Consider the following 12,836-nt stretch of genomic DNA (forward strand, 5'->3'; position numbering starts at 1 on the left):
TAGATAGATAGATAGATAGATAGATAGATAGATAGATAGATAGATAGGCAGATAGAGTTGCCAACTGCTGCTAGATCCTAATGGCAAAAGCTTCCAGATAATTGTTTCTGAGGCAAGTAAGACAAACATTTGTAGCCTTACTATTTGCTATTTTTTGGAACAGTAGTGACAAGAGCCTTTTATGATGGAAAAGGCAGAGGAGACGTTGTATTCGTTTGCTAGGGCTGCCATAACAAAATGCCACAACCGGATGGCTTAAACAACAAAAGTTTTTTTCTCACAATCCTAGAGGCTGGATATTCAAGAGCAAAAGGTGCCAGCAGGATCGATTTCTCCTGAGGCCTTTCTCCTTGGCTTGCAGATGGCTACATTTTTACTATGTCCTCACATGGTCTTTCTTCTGTGAGCACACGTTTCTAATGTGTCTCTCTCTGCATGTTTCAAATGTCTCCTCCCCTTTGGGACACCAGTCAGATTGGATTGAGGCCCAACCTAAAGGCCTCATTTTAATTTAATCACCTCCTTACAGACTCTCTCTCCAAAAAGAGTCACATTCCGAGGTGCGGTTTGGGTTTCAATATGTGAATTTTAAGAAGACACAGTTCAGCCCCTAACAGCTATCTTGGCTTAGTTTGGGATTTCTCAAACTCTTGTGAAGCTATCTTCTTTGGGATTGCAGTCCCTAAGGAATTCCCGTGACCAAATGCTTTATTTCTCTGTTCATGTGGTTTCACCTGGATTATTTTCTCTAGAGATGTTCTTGTTTCTCTAGGGGAATTAAACTGAAATTAATATGATTTTGTTTAACAGTTTATTCTATTGTCCTTTCATAAAATATTGGCATTATTAACTAATTCGAAGAATGAATGGTTAATGATGGATTGCTAAGGCATGTAACGTAAGAATGTAAAAGAAGAATATTCAAAAGTTGTGGTGGTGGTTGAGATTTTAGGTAAGATTCTTACAGAGCCCTTTCGAATAATAATAAATAACTAGGCAGACTTCCTGTATCTCAGTACCAGGCCAACCCTGATCAGGATGTCACTCTATTGTTCAACTGACATGCCCACCTTCCTTTGTATTTATCCAGCTTTTAATCACCTATATCTCACTGTTTTCAAAAAAGACCTTCTAGGGGCGCCTGGGTGGCTCAGTCGTTAAGCGTCTGCCTTCGGCTCGGGTCATGATCCCGGGGTCCTGGGATCGAGCCCCGCATCGGGCTCCCTGCTCCACGGGGAGCCTGCTTCTCCCTCTCCCACTCCCCCTGCTTGTGTTCCCTCTCTGGCTGTCTCTCTCTCTCTGTCAAATAAATTAAAAAAAAAAAAACTTCTAAAAGTTTCTACTTTTATTTAAAAGTAAAATTAAAATGAATGAAGGGATTTTAGCAGGAGTATCAGGATTTAGCCACCAGAGTGCCTAGTATGTGCCAACATAGTGAGAGGCACTAATGATGTACAGGTAACAATAGATGGACACTGCACCTTCAGGAGTAAGCTGGGGAGACATGTGAACAGACCTATAAAGCAATTCTTGTAGCACCCTTTCTATAAACATGATGTGGTGGTGGAACAAAAGGGAAAGTGATAATTTGTGCACAGAGCTGGGGGAGGGCAGTCAACAAAGGAGTGTGTCCAGGAGAAATGCTTTAATGAGGCCTAGAAAGGACTGATAACTGATGTTATCAGTAAAGAAAGGGCATTCCAGAAAGAAGGAATGGCATAGGCAGATACACAAGGCCATATAATATCACAATTCTGTTGTTTGGGAAGCTCTAAGAAGGTCCATCTTATTGGAACAGAGAATATAAACTGGAATGCATAGGACACAAAGCTGATGGGGAGAACAGGAGCCAGAGCATAAAAGGTTGTACGAGCTCTCCAGAGAAGTTTGGTTCTCCTTACACAGGGGATGGGGAGTAGGGAAGGCTTATAAGTACAGAGATAACAACATCCAGGTACTACATGGTTACTAAGGTTGAGATTTAAATTTAGTTCTGTGATGCTTAGCAACCAAGACAAAAAGGAAAGCAGTTTTTGTTTATATAGTTGCCTTGTTGATACAGGAGAATGGATGCTGGCCTTTAGATCAGGACACTATCTTCATTGGTGTTTAGCTTTGAAACATTCAGCAAACACGAAATAATATCTTTAGTGTAAGTGGATATTTTATGAGTTGCTTTATTTTTGCTAAGCACTCACACATATAATCTCTTATTTCATCATCACAACCCTGCAGCATGAGCATTTTCTATTTTATTTTACAAATGAGGAACCGGGCTCAGAGAAATCACATGGTAATTAAGTTGTAGAATTATGATCCTAAATTCACCTCAGCACAAATACTGATCTAAATTTTGGTTAAGTGACTTAAATAAAATAGAAAAAAATCTTTCTGAAAAAAAAAAAAATCTTTCTGACGCCTCACCTTTTTCTTTTGTAAAACTGATAGTAATAGTAATAGTCTCTTTGTAGTATTGGCATAAGGGTTAAAGAAAATACTCATTGGAAAGAGCCTTGCACATAGTATATGATTGTGAGTGACCCTCTTTCCTACCTCCACTTCAGCGCATGCATTTATGCTATGGGGGCAAACATCGTTGAAAAACTTAGGCCTTAACTAATTCATGAGTCCTAGCAGAATTTTGGTGTTAAGGGTGTATTAGAAGCTAGACAAATTAATAGTTTTAGCTGACAAAATGTCATTTAACAATGAGGTTCAATAATAACCCTCATTTCTCCCAGCCAGAGTCTTTATTACCATGATTACTGACTCTGCGACCAACAAAATACCACTATCAAAGTAAATCCCAGTGCCTCCAAAATAACTCCTTCCAAACAAGAATCGCCTTTTTAAAAGTACATGTGGTTACTTTCTAATGTAAAGCCTACATTTTTGATCCTTCACTAAATTACTAAATGTATTATAAAGGATAGTAAATAAAGGCTAATAAAGTGATACAGCTTATCAAATCAATAAAAAGGAAACCATATGTGTGCTTAAATAGTATTTCTTGAGAATCACATCATGGCAAGATATGTCCAGAGCAAGGAATTAGAACAAGTCTTTCAGAATAAGATACAGACTTGCTCTCTCTCTACATTATACTTAGCATTGTCCTGCTTAAAAGAGAGAGAGTGAGACAGACAGAGAGAGAGAGCCTTTTTATTTTGAAAGATGCAAGTGCTAAATTGCAGAAATGCTAAGTCAGACTGAAAAACCTCTTTTCCATAATAAGTTATAACCTCTATTGTGTTCTTTTAACATTGCTTATTTGTATTTTTTATAAAATATTTAAGATTTTTTTATCTCCTTGTTTTGATTATTATTATATATATTGTCCAAAGAGACATCACCACAAGGGGAGTGTTGAGTCTAAACATCTCTATCACAAACTTGAAATATTAGAAAATTGGTAGTTCTTGCTTCTTTGGGACACTCACTTGTACAGGGTTGTTTTTTTGTTTTGTTTTTTTTGTTTTGTTTTTAATGTAGGTAAATCAATTACATGGCCTTGTAAAACCTGCAAGTATTTATGGACACTACTACTAAATGATGTGTAAGATATATAGAAAAGGTATAAGACAAACCCCTGGCTTGAAAAATCTTCTGATGTTTCAGGGGGAGACTTGGAGGTACAGATGAACCAAAGCTTGATTTTTTAAAATAGTGTATAACTAGGGGCCAATTGTATAGGGAAGACTAAGAACTTTGTATATCAGAAAGCAGGTAGCTCAGAGAGGTGATAGAATTCACAGACATCTTGGGTTTTTCAATATGAGTAGAATTTGGCAAGGAAGGAGAGAGTAGGAATGTTATCCTAGCAGCAGTGAGGCGAGGAAGACAAGCAGGCGGGATCATGGTGTTATGGGAAGGTGAGTAGGATCCTGTCCACCCCGAGCGGAGGATGTATGATGGGAGAGTTGTAGGAACTGGAATTTAAAATGACATGTGGGGAGGAGTGTATGAAGGACTTGAAAGCCAGGTAGAGGAGTTTGAATGGCATGCAACAGAAAGCAGGAAGGCGTGGAAGGTTTGGAATCAAAAGTGGGACCCTGTGAGGAGTGTGCATGGATGGACTGGGAGGGCAGCGCCATGAGCAGGCAGCCCAGAAAGGAGGTGGTGACGGTGATGTAGGAGGGCGTGCCTAAGTGCGTAGGCAGTTAGTGATGAGGGGATGGGAGGGAGGGAGAGGGGGGACCAGTGCCAGGGGCTCTGTGAAAGGAGAACCAGCAAGGCTGGATGGGGGACTGAGCATGGAAGGACAAGGAAAGCAGGGAGGCAAACAGTAGTGATGTAGAGAGGGCAGAAGGGAGGTTGTGTAAGGGGAAAGCTGATTTTGCAGGAGAGTCTTCGCTTTCAGTTGGTGAAAGTTTTCCTGGGTTGGAGAGAAACTAAGGCTGGGAGCTGGGATGAAGTGATAAGACTTCTTTCTTGGGGAGTAGTCAACGACTTAGACAAAGCTGGAAACTTTGAGGATGGATACTATCTCAGGACACTGTGCCGGCCTTAGAGAATTCTTATTCATAATGCAAGTATTTGTTCTTACTCTCAGAAAACTCTGCTTCAGGAATACACATGAACGTGACTGGCGGCTCTGCCCTATTAACTTTCCCTGCAAAACTCCTTATTATTACATATTTGAAAGAAGTCTTCAATATTTAAATATATATTTTAGGATATAATAACAAAATTCTTATTTACTTAAAAAAGACTCATGCCCAAATCCACACATAGGAGATAGGTGATCTAAAGTTGTGCGCATAAAATTTTCTAATTACTCTTATCTAATTACTATTATGTATATATATGATATGTATACATTTATATAAAATATTGTAAAATATTTCTAGAAAATATATATACACAAATATTCTATAAGCTGACTAATTGAGAATCAGTATAGAGTATACTAATATAAGGTATTTTATATGTGAAAGTAACATGAGAGAATTATTTTTTGCCCATTTTAACTGCAGTGTAGGTATTGGCCCCTTCGGTACATATTCTGTGGCTGCTATGAACGACCCCCCATTCAGACAGTCTTTAGAAATGAGCTTTGAAGAAAGGTTGGTAAAGTACCCCTCATCTAGACCATTGGAATAAAATATATCACATCATTGTCCAGCCATGTCTAGTTGTCAAATGAAATATATTTGTTTGTAAAGCAACCAGCAAAAAGCTTCTCTGGGCATTTACTGATCTCCACTTGAGTTTGTAGAAAAGGGGACCTTGTTGAAGTGAGTCGAGGTCTGGTGTAGGCTGGTCAGTGCTGGTAATCCTGGGGGGAGGGTGCTCAGCGCATCCGACCGTTCATGTGGTGTTTTCCAGGAGATGGCTGCAATCAGTCATCTCACAGATGGTTTGAAAAAGGCTTGTCTTGCTGGCAAGCAAACTGTTATTTAAGTACACAATCCACGCTACTACTGAAACAGTTTTGCCAAACTTATCCAAGTATTCTAACATGCTTAAAGATGGTATAAATATCATTTATTGCTAGCAGTTTTCTTCAGACTATATGGAATGTCTTCCTGCTGCCTGATCTAAGTGTCCCAGTTTACATTATGGCCTTTACTGCCTCTGTTTGATGGAGTGATCAGTAAAAATTTAATGACACTATAAAATAATAAAAATGTCATTAATTTACCACGGATCTTGGATGCAGTGGTTGTAAAGTTACATTAATAAACAGAATATTTTTTACAACAAAAAGCATTGTTACGGGGGAACGTATAAATAACACACATAAATTTAAGAGCAATTTTACTGTTAGCACACACATTATTATGGAATAGCCAATAAGTGTATAAAACATAGTATATAAAATTTTATTAAAATATACTGTGCACATCAAAAATTCAGCTTTTATCTAAGTGCAAAGAAAAGCCATTATTATGTGCTTACTGTTTCATTGCTGTTCTTTCCCCATATCACAATTTTACATTTGTTGCCAGTAAGAGGAAGTTGATTTCTTTTTCTTAGATGGAAGCAAGGCTCTGTTCTTTTAGTCACCCCAAATCCATTCTCTTTCTCCACCGATGCAAAAACAAAATTGATCAATCTTGCCATGGTAGGGAGGGAGAAGTTGCTAATTTAATGCAAAGTTAAAAATAATGCCCAAGGAGTTGAATGGTTTGTTCAGTGACTCTGGAAATAAGGGATAATAATGCAGCAGTCTATCTGTCATCAGTGAGGCTGCCCCATCATTGACTCTGATAATATGTGAAGATGATGGATGTCAGCGTCTTGTGGCTTGTGGCATTGAACATTCATCAGCTCTCACTAAAGGGGGCTTTATCATTTCAATATCTTTACTTAATATGCAACATCTATCTCATACATCATAATTTCAAAGCACTTAAGAGAGCCAACAGTCCTACAACACAGCAGAGCTGACTTTCAGACTTTAATTTTTTTCAATAACTTTTATGTTGCCTGCATGTTTTGTGACTGACAATGCATAAGTAAGTGTCTGATCACATCGCTGCATGTAAAATGCACATTGCGCCGTCAACATGAAGATTGGGGAATTTTCCTGGGGGGGTTGAGATTCAATTAACATTGAGCTATTTTGCTTACATCTCCAAAATATCTTACTCGGGAGATGTACATTGTGAGAGCTAGTTCAAGTGCGTGGAAAAATCTGGAGCGAAGAACTTGCCTCCCGCTGTCTATATGTGGTTGATATAGGGGCATACCCATTAGCACTTAATGGCCAGAAGTTGAAGCCTCTTGGAACTAAAGTATCTTTGAACAAATCTCTGTGCCCATGTCCACAATCCTGTATTTACCAGGCTCATGTTCCACCTCACTGGTAAAATCTTTGCTTAGCCCAGCTGCCTGGAGCTAACTTGTAGACATCAGGCCCTCTTCTTATCTTATGGTTATGTGGCTGGCAAATAAATATTCTGAGCTATTCTTTGAAGAAGGAAATCTTCTGGGAGACTAGGTAGAAATTTATATGAAAGGGCATGGCTTTGCAGGGTCCTTCTTTAATCTCAAACACAAGTGCTTAATATTACCAAATATAAAATGCAGCCCACTGCCCAAAACAATTTTTATCATTGATTTATTTTCTGCCTGTTTAACAAGTGTTTCATGGGATATTCTTCCTTGACTTCTACTCTGTCAAAATATTGATATTTTATAAGGAAAGTATCTCTGCAGAAGAATGTTTTTTTCAATGAAGTCAGAAAAATGTATGACTTCAAAGACACTGTGAATGTGTTGTTGAATGTTCTGAATGTTTTTTGTTATGATTAAAAACAAGCTGATAATACTGAATTGTGAGTGCACTTCATTTTTTATAAAAGAAAAGATATTATCATCATGTAAGCTTTGTTGTCTTAGGATTTTACAAACCATGGCATGTAATTTTCCCTCTTCTCCTTCCTTGTCAAAATATTGATATTCTTTCAGGAACTTTATTTTTTTTTTACTGAGAATATTTTCCGGTAAAATCAAAGAGAATGAATGACTAGAAAGATACTTGAAATATGCATATTGATAGGTAGCACGGTCTGTTGATTTTCAGAGAAAGTTGTTTTTCCCCCCATGAAAATACAGCTAAAGGTTGTTCTTCCAAGAAGACTGCAGGTGTCACATCAAAACTCCTTTTGCATTTAACATAGGGAAAGCATTCACATGCAAATATTTGAAATGCGAAACAATGTGGTAAAACAAAGGTTGAATATTTTGCTTTCCCTGGTGCTACTCATCTTCACTTTAATTCTTCTTCTTTACATCGTGACAACCAAAAGTGCTACTCCAAAATAGAAATTGGCTGATTAAAAGCAGCTGTCCTTCCCTCCCCCCACCCCCGCCCCTGGCAATGTGTGAAACTCCCACATGGCTTGTGGTTGCTTTCTGTCGTGGCCTGCATCTGGGTTAATTTGTTCTTGTGCAGCGGTGTTTTCACATAAGAAGATATTGGGGAACCATGCCTAATTTGCTTTTTATTTTCACTCTGTTTTTTATAAGGGTCGTATTTCAGAGGTTTGCCCATAGCTCACCATTGTAACCAGTTAGTATTACCCAGTTGGGGAAATTCATGATTATGATTTTGCTGCAGATCTTTCATAGACGTGGTACTAGATTAAAGCAAGGTTTATGCAGTGTTTTCTTCCAACACAGATTTCAACATATTCCATGATGAAGGGGAACTGGAAGACTTCCTGCACAATTTGACTGATGGGAATTAATTATAGAAATATAATGATATTCAAAAATAATCATATTAGAAAGCACAAATGTAGGGAGACTGTACAAATGAGACTCAGCCTCTATCAAGTAATTGTATGTTTGCTCTTTAAGAATATTTCCAAGTTTCTAAACATCTTACAGAAGAGAACACTCACAGAGTGTTTCCGTCTAATGCCGAACATGCTCAGTACAGAACTAGGTCATTGAACAATAGACTGAACAGCAATCAGCACTCTACTGCTGCATAATGCATTAAGTATAACATGCAGAAACCATTCCCAGAGCTGGAAGCTGCTATTTCATGTCTGTAAATTCAAGCTGACATGACATTTAATATTGTTTCATAGTAATGAACAACAAGGTCTCATTCATTCATAAGCACCACACAAAGCCAAGTTTGAGTCTGGAGAGTAGCGAGGAGGCGAGAAGGGGACACGCGCTGTGTTTTTGCAGACAAGAACACCATCTTAGTGACGGTCAGTGAGCCCTCGGCTACTGATCCAGAGAGCGGCAGAGGGAGAGTTCAATGTGATATTTCAGGCTCCTTCTCCTGGAAGAGCCGGTTAACAAGTATAACATCTTTGAGTTTCCCTCCTATAGTGGCAGGAGATTTTCACTTTCCTCACTCAATGGCTGGGCTAGGAGTAATCTCCTTTTTACTTCCTGGGGAAGTTAACGGTGGAAACTCCTAAGCAAAATAAGAGCATCAACGCCATCATCTCGTCTGCCTGCTTGGAAACGTTTGTTTTGGAAGTCCTCTTGCCTAAAATTCTGATTTGTACTTTCCCAGGAATACCAATATGAACTGTGATCTCTAATTGAGAAAATTCCTCTCCTGTTAACTAGCAGTAGATTTTAATGGGGATTGCTCTTTCAAGTTTTGCACTGCAGGCTCAAACCTTTCACTTGCATTCCTTTTAGACTACTGGAGCAAATCCCAGTGAGAGAAGATGCTCAGTGCCGCCAGGTGGGCTTCCTGGCGCCGGTTTCCTTCCCTTGCAGGTACTCTGCTTTAGACGCGGTCAGCACTGTGGGTTCCACTGTCAGGCTTTAGCGGAACCTTCCTGAAAGCTTTTCTGAGCCCCTAGTTGATCAGAAACGATGTTTGTAAATCCAAGTTTTGCCCACAAAGCAAGATAGGAACTGGAAGGAAAAAGTGGCTGCTTTGGAAGCTAGAATAAGCCTCTGATTATTCTTTCCTCTAGGAAAGAACACGCTTTGAGAATTTGGGGCCCCAGTTAACAGGAAAGTCAAGTGAAGATGGAAAGCTGGGCCCAGGTGTCATCGATCTTACGCGGCCAGAAGATGCAGAGGGTGAGTGGCTTTTCCGTAGCTCTTTTCTGCTGCTCTGGGCGGTTGTGACGGTGCAACTGAGTTAGCTCTAGGACCTTCTATGGGCTTTCCTGGGAGTACTGGCTGGATTTTTTTGGCAAAGCAGAAGAAATGTTAGCCTCCATTATATATTATAGCTGAGGACGTTGAGAGGTAGCTAGATCCTATATTACTGAACACATAGCCATTCAAGGACTTCAAGGTGCCACTTTCCAGTTTTCAAATAAAAAGGCCCTCTGCATTCCAGTGAGTAACAGAACCCTATGTGTCATCCATGTCACTGAATTGTTGTTTAAAAAGGACTAACAGGGACTCCTGGGTGGCTCAGTTGGTTAAGCGGCTGCCTTCGGCCCAGGTCATGATGCCAGGGTCCTGAGATCGGGTCCCACATCGGGCTCCTTGCTCAGCAGGGAGCCTGCTTCTCCTTCTCTCTCCCTCTGCTTGTGCTCTGTCAAATAAATAAAATCTTAAAAAAAAAAAAAAGACTAGCATACAAAGGAGGATTGTTTTTAACCCTAAATCAAGCGAGGCCCAGGTACAGTCAAACCACTTTGGGAACTCAGTGATGGTTTACGGCAGATCTTACATAAAATTGGTAATTGCTCAGGCAAGGCCCTGCCTGTGCCTGAGCACCAAGCATTACCAAAATCTTTTGAAAGTCTGGATGGAAAGACCAGCTTGGCTCTCAGTGGGTTTACCCACAGCACTGTCAATGCCTGTCCACTCCTCTTCCCTTTTTGTTTGTTTGTTTTAAACGCACAAGCAGCAAATCAGCAGAAATTGCTCCCCAGAGGCTGGGTACAATTTATGAGTTAGGTCAGCACTTCAGGAGTAATGTTGCCTGGTTATTTACTGTGTCATCACAGAGTAGGGACTGGTTTTCCCGTTAGCTGTTCCTTTGGCAGAATCTCTCCCACCAGTCAGGGAAGATTAATTTGTTCTCTTCAGAGTAACACAATACTTCACCCAACTTGGGTCCCAGCTGAAGTTCTTTAGTTTGAGGAGCCGAATCTTACTATTATCCCCTTTCCTGGCAGAATTTCTTCCAGGACCCTAATCCCCTGAAAATGCACGAAGACATTTCATAGCCACATCTGAACTGGGCCTGGCTTCTGGTGAGAGCTTGGGACCAGCCTGGCAGTTCAGAAATCCCTGGCATGAGCGCTAAAAAATGGACAGTATCAGACATTAGGAAGCACTTTAGAGAGTTTCCAGAAGGCAGATTTTTTTTTTAATACCGGTAGGAGAGACTGATGTGTGATGATAGTCTTGGGGACAAGGTATTAAATTCTGATTGGTATGTGTGGGGGGGGGGGGGGGGGGGGGGGGGGGGGAAGGACAGGGAAGAGGAAGAGAAAAAGAGAAGAAGGAGGAAGGGAGGGATAAAGAGGACTCAAAACCAGATATACACTCGCTGTCTTTCATGAAGAGCGTGTACCAAGAGCACAGTGACATTGATATTTTATAGGCACTTAGAAGTATAGGGTTTTCCTCATGAGGATTGAGGTTCCTTGGTCTAGGGGACCAGTTATTCAGGTCTGGCCCATCTCAATTTTGTTGCAAGGTCGTACCACAGAGTACCTAAGTCTTTGACTGTACACAGTGAAATAATATTTTTCGTCACTTTGGAGTATTCAGTCTGTTCATTTTTCCAGAGACTAGGAGGTACAGAGTTCCATCACCTTACCCTTGTTCCAGCAGTTCTCTTAATTTGTCATTCTTCCTTCTTCATTTGGCTTCTTAACTGTATAATGGATATACACATGGTCAGTTACCTCTCAATAATGCTAACGATTTAGTTAATGATATTATGGGCTTGGTAAATCAAAAAGCATGATCGGAGTTACTAACCATTGTGAAAAGAGAAAATGAAAACCTTAACTGCAGGGAAACATATTGTATGGAAATATTTTTGGAAATTCCATTCAATACCCAGATCATCTGGATTCAGACCAATTTCCTGGCTACTTTGGTTTTTGTTCTCGTTGTTTGTTCGTTAGCAAACATTTCTGAAGCACTTACCTGCTTTTTACACATATTTTCCCACATAAACCTTATACAACTCTGTAAAGAAGGTGTTATTATTTCTTTTCCACTTTAGAGATGAGAATATTAAAGGTAAGAGGAATCAAGTAACTTGCTACAGGTCACACAGAGAGTCAGGGTAGAGCTGAGAGTCGATCCCAGGCAGCCCAGCTCCAGAACCCACGCTGCTGTACTGCACGCCCCGTATACACAGATAAATCTGTGGTGCCTTCACTTCTCTGAACAAAGTCCTTGTGACCTTCCTCAGAATGGCCCATTTCCTCTCCCCTAAATATAGCGAGTCATGCCGTACCCCAGCTCTCGTGTTACTCTGTCACACAGAGCAGCAATGCCTGATGAGCGTAACAGTAGAAGGGCTGTAGTGGCCCAGGAGCTTAAGGAGCGTGTGAAAACCTCCCTTCAGAAGCTTGCCCAGAGTTGCCATTGAGACCTCCTGTGCTTTGGGGCACTGTGAGTTCATGAATGGAGTCAAGTTACCAGCTCTCAGATGGACAGAAGCGCACTGCCTTTGTGAGGGCTGCTGGGATGGGCAGCAACCTTCTGCTGACTTCGGGATATTTCCTGGCGTCGGTTCAAGTAAGAGATGATTGCAAAGCCTGCTGGGGTTACGGTTCCTATTAAAGTCTGAGCAGATAGCAGGTACACGTGATATTTTCTCTCCTTGCTCCTTCACATTTCCCTGAACAGGAAGAGTAGGAAGGGACTGCAATGAAAGAATAACTACAACTTACAAACTCCTTCAGTCAGTTTATGGTCTAAACGAAACGAAACAAAACAAAACATTGCTTAAGTGTCTACCGTGTGCCAGAACTAGACACTAGATAAACCCAGGGAAGAAAAACGATGTGTTCCTGACCTCTTGGAGTTTAAAGTCTAGTGAAGGAGGACAGAAGATTAAAAGGGGACTATCTACAGACAGACAGGCATAATTATCACTGAGAAAAGTGCTAAAAAGATCAAGACTTCGTTATGCCGCATAGAGATTCAGAGTGAAAGCTACTTAGGTCAGCTCAGTTGGCAGGTGGGTGCCGCAGCCCTCGCCCAGCACGTCACCTCTCCTCAGTCCACACGTGATCATCTCCATGTTTCCTCTGGCTTGGCACAGCAATTAAAATGTTTTCCTCAGCTTTACTGAGATAGAATCGATATATAACTCTGTAAATTTCGTACTATGTACTATGTGATGGTTTGGTACACCTGTATGTTAGAAGATGATTACCACAATAAAGTTAGTTAACACATCTGTCACCTTATATAAT

The 12,836-nt window shown here is 40.4% G+C and overlaps 1 protein-coding gene across 3 annotated transcripts in view; it reads left to right on the forward strand.

Moving 5' to 3' along the window:
- Positions 1-12,836, forward strand: part of SOX6 (SRY-box transcription factor 6) — a 602,615-nt gene that overhangs the window by 546,864 nt on the left and 42,915 nt on the right. For all 3 annotated transcript variants that reach the window (XM_034995170.1, XM_034995171.1, XM_034995169.1), the window contains one exon: positions 9,405-9,513. In XM_034995170.1, coding sequence (XP_034851061.1) covers positions 9,405-9,513 — 109 coding nt within the window. The remainder of the gene's footprint in view (positions 1-9,404; positions 9,514-12,836) is intronic.

This window comes from Mirounga leonina, unplaced genomic scaffold (genome assembly GCF_011800145.1).
Source record: "Mirounga leonina isolate KUSES-001 unplaced genomic scaffold, KU_Mleo_1.0 Mir_92, whole genome shotgun sequence".
Classification (NCBI taxonomy): Eukaryota; Metazoa; Chordata; class Mammalia; order Carnivora; family Phocidae; genus Mirounga; species Mirounga leonina.